Raw genomic sequence first — 18,550 nt, 5'->3', positions numbered from 1 at the left:
GCCTAGTGAACGACAAATCTGTCGTTCTGCCCCTGAACAGGCAGTTAACCCACTGTTCCTAGGCAGTCATTGAAAACAAGAATTTGTTCTTAACTAACTTGCCTAGTTAAATAAAGGTAAAATAAAAAATATGGCCAATATACCACGACTAAGGGCTATTTTTGTGCACAACACAACGCGGCCATATATCACAAACCCCGAAGGTGCCTTATTGCTATTATAAACTGGTTACCAATGTAATTAGAGCAGTATACCCATAGTATTTGGTCTGATATACCACGGCTTTCAGCCAATCAGCATTCAGGGCTCGAACCACCCAGTATATAAAGTCATATAAATGTGTTGTTTTACAGGGTCAGTCATAGTAGTAAGCTGCCCAAGGAGCAAATTACAGTTAAGTGCCTTGCTCAAGAGCACGTCGACAGATGTTATCACGTGGTTTATTCAAACCAGGGACTTTTTAGTTAATAGCCCAAAGCTTTAACTGCTAGGCTACCTGCCGCCCACTGACCTGAAAAACAGGTGTTAAGAGCAATTTATAATTCGCTCCACCAGGTGCTTCGTGTAGGGCAGGCTACCGCCCCACTGAGGGATTTCAGACAAAACAGACGTTGAACGCTGGTATTTACACTCTATGACTCCCAGGTAAACAGTCTGTTTGTTTCAATATCTTGAGAGTTTCCCGTTTGATTTTGTTTCCAACTAATACATTACCCCACTGCTGCAAAGGGGAGCGAGATGCGTGGGCGATATAAAAGTAAGGAGAACGCGGGCAGTGAATGCATCCATGCTTTTGAGGGGAAATGGGACATTGGAAACGAGCTGTTTAGGAGTTACGACTCACCTATGCCAGGAGAACCTGCCAGCTACGCGGAGGGGCCAAATTCCCAAAATGGAGGTATCCTGACAAGTTTGGACGACGGGAATGGGCCTTCAAAAAGGAACTCTTCTTTGACAGGTCAGCACAATTTAGTGAATGCCTTCCTTGTATAATCAAATGTTATTATCTAGCCAAATATCATAATTTAAGAAGTTGACATGTATAAATGTTTTATATCACAACCTTACTGAAAATGAGAATGAGCACTTCTATGCGTCAACTTGTGTTGAGTAGTCTACATTAGACTAAAAGGTGCAATACAAAAGCCCTTTTGGTAACACCTTACATCCCAACCTGGTCTCAGAGCATGTGTATTATTCTGTACGAAATCCAAGACAGTCCATTTAGTATGACATGATATGTTACGTTTCGTATGGTATGTATTAATATGTGGATTTAATTTATGAATTACAATTCGTATGATATGTTTGCAAATTTCCTAAAGTTACAAAATGGTAAGAATTACAATACGTACAATGCGTTACGAATTTGCAAGATATATGATGTGTTACGAATTCCAATTCGTTATGGATAATCCTAATGTTAGCTAGCGGGCTAGGGGTTAGGATTAAGTTTAGGAGTTAGTTTTTAAACATTTTAATTTAAACTTTATTTAACTAGCAAGTCAGTTAAGAACAAATTCTTATTTTCAATTACAGCCTAGGAACAGTGGGTTAACTGCCTTGGTCAGGGGCAGAACAACAGATTTTTACCTTGTCAGCTTGGGGATTCGATCTAGCAACCTGTCGGTTACTGCCCCAACGCTCTAACCGCTAGGCTACCTGCCTCCCCCATTAGCTAAAAGGTTTATGGTTAGGGGAAGGGCTAGCTTACATGCTAAGTAGTTGCAAAGTATCTAAAAGTAGTAAGTATTTGAAAAGTTGCTAATTACCTAAAATGCTAAAGTTGTCAGTGATGAGATTCGAACACCCTTTGGGTTGCTAGTAGCCTGTCTTATGCAACCAATTTGAGTGTTGCCGAAATAAGTTTACTATGTTACGTGTAGTCTATGAGAGCAGGCTGCACATCCAGGTATAATGCTTTATAACTTGTTATAAGCATGTATGAGCCTTTATATTGTCTTACAACAAGCAAGGCTCATACTGTTGGTTGTTCATATACTGTGCTGTGCAATCTATATGTTTCATACAGTACATGTGATACATTTTTGTAAATTACATATAGATGAAGTCATATTTTAGGCCTTACTTTTTGGAATGAGTGATACATTTTAGGATAATATGATCATCAGATATCATGTTTCTTTTTAGGCTGTCTGAATTCACAAATCAATTGCTTTCTGTTGCAACATGGTTTTATTCATCAGGTCCAAAACGCTCCAACTATGACGGTGAGAAAAGGTACCTGGGAGTCAGGGTCAAAATGCCTGTGAGAGACATGCTTAATAAGATTCGCATAGCGAAGGGAATGGACCCCAGAAATATCCAGGTATGACATACTGTATATTCACTGTGGCTAAATTGCTTGGAAGATAATTTCCACATTCCCCAGTTAGATGTTTTGACATATTCACAGTTTATCCTTTACGTCTCTCTACAGGGCAACTGCGGCAAGGCATTGAAAGGTTAGAAAAAACTCCTCCAAATTCTATTATGCTTATGTTCTTGGCCTATAACCAAGATTTAACACTTCTGGCAGTCTCCTCAAAAGTGTGTCTTGTTCTGCTCTGGAATTAGGGTTGTTTACCTTCTGCAAACATTAAGAGTCATAAAGTGCTTGGTATTGGGTGAGGCTGATCACACGCTGTTCACATTTATAAAATGTAGTCAAGACTTTACTTAAAGCCTATGGATATAATGCATAATGATGTACACATCAATTAGTAGTAAGACATACGCATATTTTACATCTTAGTATTGTTTCATAATAATACAGTATATCACAGCCATTTTGAAAAAGAGACTTGTAGGATACTGATTTCTAACAATACAAGTTAAAACGTGTTACTGAATTTCATCATTACAATATGAACATAAATAACACTGAAAACTGTCACAACAACAATGATGTACTATTACACAAGCATTTATGTTGTGGGTAAGGGCATGCAACAGCAAAGATACTGTCAACTTCATGAAACCTGCTATCAAAATTCCTTATATTCTTCACAGGAGAGAAGAAACGGGTAAATGCCAATAGAGATCGCAGAAGTAGCAAGGTGAGTGATTTACAGTACATTATATGAATAAGCCTACATGTCTTTTCACATTTCACCAGGTGTGCCTTGCTCTAACATGGACGGCTCAGCACTCAACACTGCATACTTATTATGTGTGCCCGCTGTGTTTCAGAGAAAACAACCTACAAAGAGCCTGGAGGAACTCGCCATAATAGTGGAGGTATTGGAGGAGGATCTCAAAGCCAGCAAGCCATACAGCCAGTCTAACACGTCTGAGTCACCTGATTACAGCCCAGAGCCCAACGTGCAACCATGGAATAGTCCAGAGCAACTCCAGCATAGTCACTCAATGAAGTTCAGTCAGGAAAACAAGATGCCACAACAAGCCACAAACTACTGTATGTCCCGCTCTGCAGACAATCACAACACTAGTGTTCCTCCGCTGAACTCCCAAGGACGGTGTATCAACGACGAATCCGACAATATGATGCCCAGTCCAGATTCATATATGACTTACTCCCCCAGCAGCACCAGTGAATGTCAAGTGCCATCTCCCCAATATTCGGTCTTTGCTAGCCCCCTGTCCTCCAGCTATGAGCTAGGTCAGGATGGAGGTAGTGACTACCAGGATAGCTTTAGCCCCCAGTGCCAGGATAGCTTTAGCCCCCAGTGCCAGGATAGCTTTAGCCCCCAGTGCCAGGATAGCTTTAGCCCCCAGTGCCAGGATAGCTTTAGCCCCCAGTCCCAGGATAGCTTTAGCCCCCAGTCCCAGGATAGCTTTAGCCCACATTGGCTCAGCTACATGGGCCAGAGTTGGAACAGCACAGCATACTTCTGGAACCAGCTCCAGAGGGAGGAGAGCTTACTGACGGGGGTCTCTGACACAGAGGTTCTGGCCACAGACAGGAACGGAAGGACGTAAGTTGGAATCACAATTTATATTTTAGCCTTTTCGTATTACTGAGCCTTGCTGAGCTGTAGCCTGGTCTTGTTAGGCATCCACCAGAGGTTGGAACAGTGCTGGAAACTAGCACAGTGCGGTTCAGGTCGGCACAATAGTGTGAAAAGGGTACATGTGTCTGATACTGTATCAGTGCTTGCAGACAGTGCTAGTACATCGTAGTTACACCAACTGTTGATTTAAATTGTATACCCCGGGAGGCTATAGCAGTATAATAGCCCGAATGTTATGGAGTTTCAGACAGAAATGTGAGATGGTATCACTCAGTTTGTCATTAAAGGCAGTGTACAGAGCCTGTATGTGACATTATGGTGAATGGATGCTTTGTAGTAATTTAATGAGATATTTGTTGTCCAAAGATAAACAGTAACCTGTTACAGACATATTAGTTTTCCTACAATAATTAACAAACACCAAATGATGCCAAGACATACTGAGGGTATCTAATAGGCAGCAGTTAAGTGTTAGTGTTGTTACGTTCCCCAGCAAGAAAACCAAAGATTGTCGCTCAAACAGAAGGGGGAACTAACAAAGAGTCATTGACGAATAGGTGGGGTTTTAGGAGGGGTTCTGAAAGACACTCATGGGGGTGTCCACTGAAAGTTGACTAGCAACAACAACTGGGACCTAAAATACACCCACCATGACTGCCACTAAATTTCCCCAAGAGGCAAACAAAAGAAAAACCCACACCAAACTTAAAGACAGGAAGCAAACCAAAAAGTGGAGCAAAACGAAAACATGGAAGATCAGATAAAGGATTGTTTGTCTAGAAATCAAATAGGGAAAGCCAACTAAAGGTGTTAACCCGCCACATCTCTCAAAACAACTGGAGCACTGGGCCAGCCACTCTAAATATCACCTGGAACAGCACTGGTGAAACACCTTCCGACTAAGGAGATGGACAAGCCAGCACAGAGATGGACACCAATCGATGTGCCCCATGTGCTAATGTCCAACCTCAAAACATAAATGGAAAATCCTGTAACAATGTTCTGAAGAAATTTCCTCATAATGTACTATATCATCATGACTCATGGGGCGTTGGCTGAAATTGCACGAAAAGTAAACAATGACTGAAAATCCATGACCAATGTTGATATAGGAGGACAGTAGACAAATAATTGTTTGAATGGCTGACTTTAGTGACAAACACAGCAATCTAATATACATTTTGCTGTGAAATGTCATGTTCTTGATATAATTGATAATGAAAAAAAAGTATTATTACTTTCAAGCTACCACTGATTCGAATCAGGCTGAATTATCATTGGCCATCACAGTACAAAACAAAATTCCCACATTGTTGATGTACGATTGACATGCTGCTATCTATCATCGAGTACATTCATGTTAAAATGCACTTTAATGCATTCATGTTGTTAACCATTCAAACTCACAGTGACATTTATGTGAGTACACTATAAATACGTTTATTGCTTCTTTCTTTAGAGCTCTCCACAGAGCTGTGGGTCAAGGCAAGAGGGCCCTGGGATATGTGATTGCCAGAAGGATGGCAGCTCTGAATAGGCTGGATGTCAAAGACTCAGAGGGAAAGGTAAATCAAATGAAAAATATAGCATGACTTAAATTGTTTTCTGGTTGTTCAGATTCATTCAGACGTTCAGATAACTTTGAAGCAACTGTATACTACTGCTGAGCGATTAGTGCTTTTTGAGGTTGGTACGGTTTCTGTTAGATTATTCAAAAATAATCACGGTTTTCGATTTCAATTTACTTTTTTAGTTTAGACATTAAATGCACTAGGCATTATGTGGGTTGAATGCTTTAACACAGAATAAAATAATTAATAAAAGTCCCATTATGGTAGTGACTGCCCATTTACTGCTTATCACTTATTAACCCTCGTTTATTCACATTACTTTAAGAAAATATTTGTTTTATTTGATGACTTTATTATTTAATTCCAAGTCATAATTTCGAACTCCTGCTATGCCCTCAGAACTCCTGCTATTCCCTCAGACAAAACATTAAAGTGTCAATACAGGACTAAGATTGAATCCTACTACACAGGCTCTGACGCTCGTCGGATGTGGCAGGGCTTGCAAACTATTACGGGCTACAAAGGCAAAACAAGTCGCGAGCTGCCCAGTGACGTGAGCCTACCAGACAGGCTAAATGCATTTTATGCTCGCTTCGAGGCAAGCAACACTGAAGCATGCATGAGAGCACCAGCTGTTCTGGACGACTGAGTGATCACATTCTCTGTAGCCGATGTGAGCAAGACCTTACCTGGACGTGTACTCAGAGCATGCGCGGACCAACTGGCACCGCCCGTAGCACTCACGTCAGTAGCCATGAAGTGCTTTTAAAGGCTGGTCATGGCTCACACCAACACCATCATCCCGTAAACCCTAGACCCACACCAATTCGCATACCGCCCCAACAGATCAACAGATTATGCCATCTCAATCACACTACACACAAAAGGAATGCTGTTCATTGAGTACAGCTCAGCATTCAACACCATAATTCCCACAGAGCTAATCACTAAGCTAAGGACCCTGGGACTAAACACTTTCCTCTGCAACTGGATCCTGGACTTCCTGACAGGCCGCCCCAAGGTGGTAAGGGTAGGCAACAATACATCTGCCATGCTGATCCTCAACACGGGGGCCTCTCAGGAGTGCGTGCTTAGTCCCCTCCCGTACACCCAGTTCACCCACGACTCTGTGGCCAAGCACGACTCCAACACCATCATTAAGTTTGCTGACGACACAGCGGTGGTAGGCCTGATCACTGACAATGATGGGACAGCCTATAGGGAGGAGGTCAGAGACCTGGCAGTGTTGTGCCAGGACAACAAACTCTCCCTCAACGTGAGCAAGACAAAGGAGATGATTGTGGACTACAGAAAAAGGAGGGCCGAACACACCCCCATTCACTCCGACGGGGCTGTAGTGGAGCTGGTCGAGAGTTTCAAGTTCCTTGGTGTCCACACCACCAACAAACTATCATGGTCCAAACACACCAAGAAAGTCATAAAGAGGGCACGACAATGCCTTTTCCCCCTCAGGAGACTGAAAAGATTTGACATGGATCCCCAGATCCTCAAAAAGTTCTACAGCTGCACCAACGTGAGCATCCTGACCGGTTGCATCACCACCTGGTATGGCAACTGCTCGGCATCCGACCGTAAGGCACTACAGAGGGTAGTGCGTACAGCCTAGTACATCACTGGGGCCAAGCGTCTTGCCATCCAGGACTTATATACTAGGCGGTGTCAGAGGAAGGCCCAAAATATTGTCAAAGACTCCAGTCACCCAAGTCATAGACTGCTCTCTCTGCTACCGCACGGCATCGGTACCGTAGCGCCAATTCTAGGTCCAAAAGGCTCCTTAACAGCTTCTACCCCCAAGCCATAAGACTGCTGAACAATTATTCAAATCGCCACCTGGACTATTTGCTTAGCCCCCCACCCCCTCCCCCCCATTGTTTTTACACTGCTGCTACTCGCTGTTTATTATCTATACATAGTCATTTTACCCCTACCTACATGTACAAATTACCTTGACTGTTATTTTATTGTTACTTTTTATTATTATTTTTACTTTGTTTATTTTGTAAATATTTTCTTAACTGCATTGTTGCTTTTAAGGGCTGTAAGTAAGTATTTCACGGTAAGGTCTAGACCTGGTGTATTTGGCGCATGTGACAAATACAATTTGATTTGAAGGACATTCAGAAACTTGTCCTGAAGCCACTCCTGCGTTGTCTTGGCTGTGTGCTTAGGGTCGTTGTTCTATTGGAAGGTGAACCTTCGCCCCAGTCTGATGTCCTGAGCGCTCTGGAGTAGGCTTTCATCAAGGATCTCTCTGTACTTTGCCCCGTTCATCTTTCCCTCGATCCTGACTAGTTTGCCAGTCCCTGCCGCTGAAAAACATTCCCACAGCATGATGCTGCCACCACCATGTTTCAGCGTAGGGACTCTGGAGCTCTGTCAGAGTGCCCATCGGGTTCTTTGTCACTTCCCTGACCAAGACCCTTCTCCCCCGATTGTTCAGTTTGTTCATTTAAAAATGCTGTAGGGCACTGTGTTCTTGGGGACCTTTGCAAACAAATCGAATAACCTGTTTTCGCTTTGTCGTTATGGGGTATTGTGTATAGATTGATGTGGAAAAGGTTTTCTTTAATCCATTTTAGAATAAGGCTGTAACATAATAAAACATTTAAAAATGGAAGGGGCACTGTACCTCTCTGTCCCTCTTGTGCGTTCTCTCTTCTTTCCGTGTCTGGTCCGAACAGACCAGACAAGCTGGCGCTCTACATCTCACAGTTCGGGCTTGATCTGATTTGTCTCTACAAAAACTGCACATCGAGCTAACAGAAAAAAAACAGATCAAAATGGAATTCAAATAATTGAACCGACGTCGGTCAATTAGTTGTTTATAAACTGAAGATTTACAGAAATGTAATCACTCAGCACCACTTATCGCTCAGCACTACTGTATGCAATCAGTGATAAAGCTCAAATAGCTTAAGCCACGTCAGGATTGCTGTCCAATCAAAACATAAGACGGTCAAAGAGTTGATTACAGGATTGCCATGTTTGTAGTTTTCCGTCCAAATTGAGCTACTTTGAAAACTGTCGCGGGTGAAAATGTATTGGTTGCAGGTCGCGGCGTTTTGGACTACTTCTAAATTGGACCGCGGCCGCCATGGCATTTCTCTTAAAAAAAATATATGTATATATATATATAACTGTAACCTGCTGCTGCTGACTATCAGGCAGTGAGCAGGTTGTTACTGAGTGAGTGAATGGTGGGGAGGGCCAGAGGGGTGTGTGTGCGTTGAGAGTACTAGTGTGCTGCAGCTGAGTCAAGGAGCCAGAGCAGAATTTAGGTAGGTAGGCTATATAGATTAGTCATTATGGAGACCCCCTTTTCCATGGAACAGGTTAACGTGCTAGAACTGATATAACGGTGACAAAGCAGTGGAAAATGACTGTAGGTGAGAGATGAGAACTCTCTTGGTAGATAGTGTGGTCAGTTTATCATGAGATATTCTACCTCAGGCGAGCAATACCTCAAGACTTCTTTAATATTAGACATTGCGCATTAGCAGTTATTGACAAGTAGACACACACCCCCGCCCCTCGTCAGCCGTAGCTACTCTGTCCTGCCGATACACGGAGAAGCCAGCTCTATATTATCAGTGTCGTCGTTCAGCCACGTCTCGGTGAAACATAAGTTATTACAGTTTTTAATGTCCAGTTGGTAGGATAGTCTTAATTGTAGATTGTCCAGTTTGTTTTCCAATGATTGCACATTGGCCAATAATACCAAGGGTAGTTGTGGTTTACCTACTCGTCGGGCAAATTCTTACACGGCACCCCGCCCTCCTCCCCCCTTTTCTCCGTCTTTTCTTCACGCTGATGACGGGGATTTGGGCCTTGTCTCGACAAAGCAGTATATCCGACTCATTAAAGAAAAATTCTTTGTCCAGGTTGAGGTGAGTAATCGCTGTTCTGATGTACAGAAGCTCTTTTCGGTCTTAAGAGACCGTAGCAGCAACATCATTATGTACAAAATGAGTTACAAACAATGCAAAAAAAGAAAACAAAAATGCATAGTTGTTTAGGAGCCCGTAAAACAGCAGCCATCTAGTTCAGCGCATTATATACACTGCTCAAAAAAATAAAGGGAACACTTAAACAACACAATGTAACTCCAAGTCAATCACACTTCTGTGAAATCAAACTGTCCAACTTAGGAAGCAACACTGATTGACAATAAATTTCACATGCTGTTGTGCAAATGGAATAGACAACAGGTGGAAATTATTGGGGGTGTCTTGCTAATGCCTATAAAGGAGTGGTCTGCAGGTGGTGACCACAGACCACTCTCAGTTCCTATGCTTCCTGGCTGATGTTTTGGTCACTTTTGAATGCTGGCGGTGCTTTCACTCTTTGTGGTAGCATGAGACGGAGTCTACAACCCACACAGGTGGCTCAGGTAGTGCAGCTCATCCATGATGGCACATCAATGCGAGCTGTGGCAAGAAGGTTTGCGTGTGTCTGTCAGCGTAGTGTCCAGAGCATGGAGGCGCTACCAGGAGACAGGCCAGTACATCAGGAGACGTGGAGGAGGCCGTAGGAGGGCAACAACCCAGCAGCAGGACTGCTACCTCCGCCTTTGTGCAAGGAGGAGCACTGCCAGAGCCCTGCAAAATGACCTCCAGCAGGCCACAAATGTGCATGTGTCTGCTCAAACGGTCAGAAACAGACTCCAGAGGGTGGTATGAGGGCCCGACGTCCACAGGTGGGGGTTGTGCTTACAGCCCAACACCGTGCAGGACGTTTGGCATTTGCCAGAGAACACCAAGATGGAAAATTCGCCACTGGCGCCCTGTGCTCTTCACAGATGAAAGCAGGTTCACACTGAGCACATGTGACAGACGTGAAAGTCTGGAAACGCCGTGGAGAACGTTCTGCTGTCTGCGACATCCTCCAGTATGACCGGTTTGGCGGTGGGTCAGTCATGGTGTGGGGTGGCATTTCTTTGGGGGGCCGCATAGCCCTCCATGGGCTCGCCAGAGGTAGCCTGACTGCCATTAGGTACCAAGATGAGATCCTCAGACCCCTTGTGAGACCATATGCTGGTGCGGTTGGCCCTGGGTTCCTCCTAATGCAAGACAATGCTAGACCTCATGTGGCTGGAGTGTGTCAGCAGTTCCTGCAAGAGGAAGGCATTGATGCTATGGGAACGGGCGGGCCAGTCCCAGACCTGAATCCAATTGAGCACATCTGGGACATCATGTCTCGCTCCATCCACCAACGCCACGTGCACCACAGACTGTCCAGGAGTTGGTGGATGCTTTAGTCCAGGTCTGGGAGGAGATCCCTCAGGAGACCATCCGCCACCTCATCAGGAGCATGCCCAGGCGTTGTAGGGAGGTCATACAGGCACGTGGAGGCCACACACACTACTGAGCCTCATTTTGACTTGTTTTAAGGACATTACATCAAAGTTGGATCAGCCTGTAGTGTGGTTTTCCACTTTAGAGTGTTACTCCAAATCCAGACCTCCATGGGTTGATACATTTGATTTCCATTGATAATTTTTGTGTGATTTTGTTGTCAGCACATTCAACTATGTAAAGAAAAAAGTATTTAATAAGAATATTTCATTCATTCAGATCTAGGATGTGTTATTTTACTGTTCCCTTTATTTTTTTGGAGCAGTGTATTAACCAGTTTATAATAGCAATAACGCTCCTCAGGGGTTTGTGGTATATGGCCAATATACCATGGCTAAGAACAGTCCAAAGAACAGCCCTTAGCCTTGGTATATTGGCCATATACCACACCTCCTAGGGCCTTTTAATTATAGCAGTCAAAACAATTTAAATCGACATCCGTTGATGGAAAATGATCTGGAGAGTTTAATAAGGGCGATTTATTTTCTCTTGCAACATTCTCAACATTCTTAAACTTGCAAAAATTATTATATTGATGGAAAAACTAATTTTGCTTCTTAGCCTAAAAATTACGTAGATATTCCCTCTTAATTCGCTGAATAACGTTATGGAAAAAGGGTTTCATGGATAAATGTGGCAACTCCTCCATTGCTGAAAAAAATTGGCTCATTTTCAGGCCTTGTGGGTGGGTTTTCTGAGGTCTTTGGTTTAAAATGTTTAGCTCAACCTGGCAACGCTGGTTGATTAAGCCCCTGACTTCTGTTCCCAGACTGCACTTCACCTGGCTGCCCAAAAGAACCAACACCTGATGGTGGCTGATCTGATTCACCTTGGTGCCAGTGTGAACGAGAAGGACAGGAGTGGAAAGACCTGCCTGCACCTCAGTGTCGAGAATGGATACATTCAAGTTCTGGAGGTAAGTATAGCCAATACTGACAGGCCAAACCTGTTCTGTGAGCTGAGCTCTTTAAAGGTTAGCTTCAAATAGTATTTAAAGTATTTTTAGGAGGTACTTTAAAAGTTTCATTTTAACGTGCTACCCTGTCATTATGATTCATGTAAGCCTACTGCATCACCTTCACAACCCAGTTTGTCAGGTTTGGTTAGTTCCCTCAATGAAATTGATACCCTGAACCTCAGCAAGATCTTATGGTGTCTAATGGCATACATATTTCTTCTTTTAGGTTCTGAAAAATATGATGAAAGAAGGAATTTATGTAGATGTCGAAGCTACAGATAATTATGGTATGTTTGGCTTTCTTGTTCTCATAGCCTATTCAGAACCTTCCGTTTAAAAAAAGCTCTTAATGTAAGTCTTATATTTAAAGCTGCAATATGTCACTTTTTGGTGAGTTATAGATCTGTCATTCTCATTGAAAGTAAGTCTAAGAAATGGTTGATCTGTTCTATGTGCTCTATTTCTGTGCTTCCCGTTCTTAAGTTTAGTTCTTGCATCTTTTACTTTGGGTTTTGTACGCCTGCTTCAAACAGCTGAAAAGACAATATTTTGTGTTTGCGAAGATATTTCACAGAGGTTTAGATGGTACAATTGCTTGTTTTGTTACATAAACTGAATTTTAGCAACCACGGAATGGCAGAGCGATTTCTGCATATTGGATCTTTTTAAAGGGATAGTTCACTCCAAAATGAAAGTTTGTCATATGATTCAGACCTCAAAAGTACTCAAATGTCAAGATGAATCCACATCCCACGGCATTAGTTGTGCAGATAGAGCTAAATGCCTCAACCACAAATGAATGGAAAAGATAAGCACAGAATAAAATCATGAAATGATAGTCTTTATATTTTCCATTCATTTGGGACTGAGGCATAAGCTGGATCTACACAATGTCCTGGAATATGGACTTATCTTAACAAAAGACCACTTTTGAGGTATGAAAACATTTAGTTTAGAATGAACTGTCCCTTCAGGAATGCTCATTCAATATACTACCTGAGGGGTCAACAAGGAACAGTAATGCTAGCCTATTCAGCTGGTTATATTCATATCAAAGAAGTTGATGATTTTAGATTTACAGTATATACAGTTCCTTCAAAGTATTCACCCCCCTTGACTTATTACATATTTTGTCACCCACCTACACACAATACCCCGTAATGACAAGGTGAAAACATGTTTTTAGAATTTTTTTGCAAATGAGTCAGTACATGTTAGAATGACCTTTGGCAGCAATTATAGCTGTTAGTCTTTCTCTGTAAGTCTCTTAAGAGCTTTGCACACATGGATTGTACAATATATATACCCAATGTTCTTTTCAAAATTCTTAAAATTCTGTGAAATTGGTTGTTGATTTTGAAGTTTTGCCATAGATTTTCAAGCAGATTTAAATCACAACTGTAACTCTGCCTCTCAGGAGCATTCACTGTCTCTAGCGGTTTCATTCTTCTCCGGCAACTGAGTTAGGAAGGACGCCTGTGTCTTTGCAGTGACTGGGTGTTTTGATACACCATCCAAAGTGTAATTAATAATTTCATAATAATGTCTGCTTTTGTTTATTTTTACCCATCTACCAAAAGGTGCCCTTCTTTGCAAGGTATTGGAAAACCTCCCTCAAGACATTTGAGCTTTTAATTTGTAAATAATTTGTAAGAATGTCCCCAAATATTGTTCCACTTTGACTTTATCGGGTATTGTGTGTAGGCCAGTCACAAACAATCTCAATTTAATACATTTAGAATTCAGGCTGTAAAATGTGGAAAATGTCAAGTGGTCAAGTGGAATACTTTCTGAAGGCACTGTACATTGAAAAATCCATGACCACAATGTCATTGTCATAACCCATGTTTCGTACAGTGATAAATTCCCCTTTGCCTTACATACTTTGATAGGTTTTGGGTGGTTGGTCTTATTCTACAATGCCTCATGTCTGTGCTTGGTGTGTATTGCGGTCAGGACTCAGTGTGTTTCAGTGTGCAGCAGTGGCTCTGAACGTCACCGTGCGAGAGCTGGAGAGAAGTGTGGCCCCCAGTCAGATGAGACTCCACACACTGCGCAAGGAGCAGATGATGGAGACACTGGGGTGTCTGCTGCAAATGGGAAGCTACCATCACACTCTGGTCAGTGTCTCCCTATAATATAGGCGGCTAAAGTTTTCCATTTGGAAGTCATAATGTGTTTATTTAAGTGACTAAGCTAAGAATGTGTTAAGTTTGAACGAATCCACACAAATATACAGATACTGGAGTACTTCAATAACCATTCATGCTCTGTTTACTTGACAGAGTTAAGCCTTAAAGCGCAGGAGATTAAAATGCTGTCAACTACTCTCCCTCAGGATAATCAATCAAATGTATTTATAAAGCCCTTTCACATCAGCCGATGTCACAAAGTGCTATACAGAAACCCAGCCTAAAACCCTAAACAGTAAGCAATGCAGATGTAGAAGCTTGGTGGATAGGAAAATCTCTCTAGAAAGGCAGGAACCTAGGAAGAAACCTAGAGGGGAACCAGGCTCTGAGGGCTGTGCCGGGTGGAGATTATAACAGTTCATGACCGCGATGTTCAAACATTCATAGATGACCAGTGGGGTCAAATAATAATAATAATCACAGTGATTGTAGGTCAGCACCTCAGGAGTAAATGTCAGTTGGCTTTTCATAGCCGATCAGTCAGAGTTAGAGACAGCAGGTGTGGGGAGAATGTGGGGGGAGAATGCAAATAAAGTGGAAGCAAAATGGAGTCCTACAAGTTCATGCAAGGAGTGGTCTCCCGAGCCAGTAACGTGAGCTACTTCTTAATTAACTTGTTCAGTATTTTTCATATGATTTCCAAGGGGGGGCTGTAGACAAAAAGAGGCCTTATTTACAGTACTGTACATTTTAGTTTGTCTTTGTTTCACGCTGTTTTATTGAACACACAAATGTAAATGTAATTTCTTGCTGTACTAAAATAATTGTGTTTTTGATGTATCAAACACAGTTTGATTTGGTTACAGTTTGATTTAATAGGGTCCTCGATGAAATGAATAGTTTCCAGAATCTATTAGATTTATGGTTCTAATTTGGTGTTTATCTCTTTCTTAGGGGAACTACGTGACTTAGATGGTGTCCATCCACACAGCTGTTCCTTATGAAATTATGTGTGCATCTGCCAAGCAAGGCATGCCAGAGAACTGACAGTTAATGTTTCTGAGTTGTTACAAGCTTGAACTTGTCTTGGAGAAAGGCCAATGTGGTTTAGAAAGCCTTTAATTACCTATCTCTTTGTTACGTGGCTTTAAAGTGAGAGGCTTTCTTCATGGCAAGGTACAAGTCTTATGTAAAGCATCCAAAGTTTTATGTAAGCTGAAACACAATTGTAAATTGAGTGTTTTTGTGGCTTGCGTTAAGACTTTGGTTGCACATTAGCTGGTTTCTGTGAAACTTCCACTGTTTGTTACATTAAAGTAACAAAATGTTAATGCAAGTTAAGCTCAATGTTATTTGGTGAATGTGTTATTGGTGTTGTATGTAATACAACAAGGAAGACGAATTCTTTCATACTCACGTCTTGGAGGGAAAGTGATAATGTTCAAAGCAGCTAGTTTGGCCGGAAAGTAGACACCAAGTCGCCAACATGTTGTTACACGGTTGAAAACTTTATTATACGTGTGTATGGGTGTGTGTGTATTTTTATTCTGTAATGAATACCAAGGTTATCAACAATATTCTTATATGTGTATAGGCCTATATGTTGATTGTACGTTAAAGGTGCAATCCATAAGTTGGTCTCAGCTGATGGAGAGGGTTATTGCAAGTGCAAAACAAAAAAAGTAGGGGAACAGGCACATTCATTGGCTTAAATCAAACCACATTGTACTTTGTGTTATTTCCACAGGAGACAAAGAATTAGCATTTTACTGCTTTGTTATACACTTTTGTCTGGTGTCGCGTTATTTTACCAAGATGGTCATCTCGTACTAGACACATTCAAGGCTTGTGGCAATGTGTGTGGTTACAGGTTTTTGAAATTGTAGTGAAGTGTCATTTAAAAAAAATATATATCTTAAAGACATTCACAAAATATTATTTACTATGAACCAAAAAGTTTGCTCTTTATTTCACACAGTAAGTCGGCATTGCTCTTTTTGTATTGATGACAGTACGTACAGAGGGCGGTCAGGTGAACTGGTCCACTAGTACAACCATGAATGACTGATCTTTGTTGTTTTTATGGTGGAGCTTGGGTGTTAACCCTGAATTCTTTGATGGCTGTATACCGCATACTTTCGATACGATAGCATTTTATTAGTCCCAGAAAGGACCTAATTTCTTCACTTAAAAATATTTGGTGGTTTGCATGGTGTTGTTTTTGTAAATAATGGTTGTGATGTAGCTAGCTTCATTTCAGCTCCAATTATTTAAAGCAGTTTTTATGTGCACTTTTTTCTTATAGTTGTAATGGTATAGTTGTTAGTCATTTTTATTACACATATAGTAGTTGTAGTGGTGTAGGAATTTTATTTGACATGCATTTTTGTTAAAGTTTTATGGTAGGGCTAGTAGTAATTGTAGTGTTGTGCGGCTGCAGTAGCAATGTAGCTGTGGCTGCAACAGCAATCATAGGAGTTGTGGTAGAAGTAGTGAAAGATGTGGCGCAAAGAGAGTAGGAGCCGTATTGGCTGGTACTTTTAGTAGGAGTTGTATGGCCTTGGGGTTCACAGCATTCATATGAAGTTCATGAAAACCCTTAATTTTTTTCTATTACGGTTTTATTATTGTTATTGTTTCGTACATGTAGCGCTTTAACAGGGGATGAATTGGGACTATGTATGTGGTGGAAATGTCCCTGATTTCTATGGAATATATGCAATTTAGACTCTATCCTGTCTACTAACATATGGTGATAGAGCTCAACAATCCCCAATTCAACCCCTGGCATGAATGTGCAGATGTAGGATCTTAATTTTAGCCAGTTTGCTACAGCAGGAAAATAGTCCTGCATCGACAGGAAATGGGAATTATGATGTGGATTATAATGAATGGAAATGTATGAAGGGATACATTGTTTATAAAGAAACATTTAGAAGTATAAAGGACAAACTTCAGAATCCTTTTTAAACCTAAATACACTACACAATTTACTTTTCCTGCAACAGGGGGAACAAATGAAGATCCTACACCTGTAAAGTAACTATTTTATCCCACTATAAATATAACATTATCTGTATTCTGGTGTTTGGTATGTAATGTTTTATATGTATTTGTATACATTGATCAATATAATGGAAACATGTTTTTTTGAATGAGATATATGCACAACTCAGACCTTTGGAATTGATTGGAGATTTTCAAACTAAAATAATCAAGATAAACACACAGATCTCAGGTTAGGATTCAGCTAACCTCGTCCCCAGGCTCCAGGTCAACAGAGAGAGAGCGGGCTGGGGATGAGATTAGGATTCAGTAACAATAGTCAGGCTAATATAGCCATCCATGTTCGTTATTTCTGTATTTGTGTGCAATTCTAATTTAAACTGGTTGTCTTAAGGCTTTGTTGATCAACGAATAAGCTGAACTGATAGGAATGCAAGCAGCTATACATTTGTTTTAGTCTTGCGGGAGGAGGGTTGTTGAGCAAAATGATAGGCTGTCACTCACATCTTTGGGTTTAGTGATGCCTGAGTGTATAAGATGTTTCTGGTGGTGCACTGGTCCTGAATGGCCACATAGCTGGTGCACAGCCCCTTATTAAGTTGATTCATGTATACCACTTTCCCATGACCTTTTATTAAAGATTAAAAGCAATTTTACCTGAGGATTACGCCTTGTTTCAGTCTGATGATGACAGTGTTCCAACATGATCTCGCAAGCTTACATTTTCATTCACGCAACCTGGTCTCAGCATTTCGTATTATTCTGTATGTAAATCCGAGACACTCCATTTAGTATGAAATGTTACGTTTCGTATGGTATGTATTAATATGTTGATCTCCGTCACTCATTTCGAATGACATGTTGCAAATTACAATTCGTATTATATGTTACAAATTTGCAAAACGTACAATACGAAACTAACAAGTCTCTCAGATTTACGTACAGAATAATATGAAATGCTCTGAGACCAGGTTGTAACCAGGTGCCTTGAAATTATTCACAATGGAGCTGACTGTAAGGCACTTAAACAGGTCCAGTATCACCTGTAGGTTTTGTCGGAGTATATCGTGCTCCCGAGTGGCACAGCGGTCTAAGGCACTGCCTCTCAGTGCTAGAGGTGTCACTACAGACCTCCTGGTTCAAATCCAGGGTGTATCACAACTGGCTGTGATTGGGAGTCCCATAGAGTGGCGCACAGTTGGCCTAGCGTTGTCCGGGTTTGGCCGGTGTAGGCCGTCATTGTAAGTAACAATTTGTTCTTAACTGACTTTCCTAGTTAAATAAAGGTTAATAACACAAATGTCTGTACCAGAATAGCTGCATAAACTCGATGCATATATGGAAATCAGTCAATTGAAATAAATAAATTATGCCCTAATCTATGGATTTCACATGACTGGGTACAGATATGCATCTGTTGGTCACAGATACCTTTAAAAAATGGTAGTAGTATGGATCAGAAAACCAGTCAGTATCAGGTGTGACCGCCTCATGCAGCGCAACACATCTCCTTCGCAGTTGATCAGGCTGTTGA

General features: G+C 41.5%; 1 protein-coding gene across 2 annotated transcripts; it reads left to right on the top strand.

Annotated features, from left to right (window-relative positions):
• Positions 1-355: 355 nt before the first annotated feature.
• On the top strand, positions 356-17,677 carry zgc:113279 (NF-kappa-B inhibitor zeta). 2 transcript variants are annotated; one of them, XM_023981761.2, is made up of 11 exons: positions 356-645; positions 730-958; positions 2,208-2,329; positions 2,441-2,465; positions 3,013-3,059; positions 3,193-3,938; positions 5,434-5,539; positions 11,690-11,836; positions 12,105-12,165; positions 13,835-13,998; positions 14,965-17,677. In XM_023981761.2, the coding sequence occupies exons 2-11, from the start codon at positions 739-741 to the stop codon at positions 14,980-14,982; spliced, it is 1,656 nt and encodes a 551-aa protein (XP_023837529.1). In that variant the 5' UTR covers positions 356-645; positions 730-738; the 3' UTR covers positions 14,983-17,677. The 2 variants fall into 2 exon arrangements, with proteins under 2 accessions (XP_023837529.1, XP_070293851.1); XM_070437750.1 differs by having other exon boundaries at positions 356-958.
• Positions 17,678-18,550: the final 873 nt, after the last annotated feature.

Source organism: Salvelinus sp. IW2-2015, linkage group LG4p (genome assembly GCF_002910315.2).
Source record: "Salvelinus sp. IW2-2015 linkage group LG4p, ASM291031v2, whole genome shotgun sequence".
NCBI lineage: Eukaryota > Metazoa > Chordata > Actinopteri > Salmoniformes > Salmonidae > Salvelinus > Salvelinus sp. IW2-2015.
This window is presented reverse-complemented; position numbering and strand designations above follow the sequence as displayed.

What these genes read in the sequence shown, in the direction of transcription:
- zgc:113279 (XM_023981761.2), top strand. Translation starts at nt 739, where the DNA reads ATGCGTGGGCGATATAAAAGTAAGGAGAACGCGGGCAGTGAATGCATC. An exon ending in TGGACCCCAGAAATATCCAG is followed by an intron (nt 2,330 to 2,440) that starts GTATGACATACT and finishes GTCTCTCTACAG; the next exon opens with GGCAACTGCGGCAAGGCATT. An exon ending in ACAGACAGGAACGGAAGGAC is followed by an intron (nt 3,939 to 5,433) that starts GTAAGTTGGAAT and finishes TTCTTTCTTTAG; the next exon opens with AGCTCTCCACAGAGCTGTGG.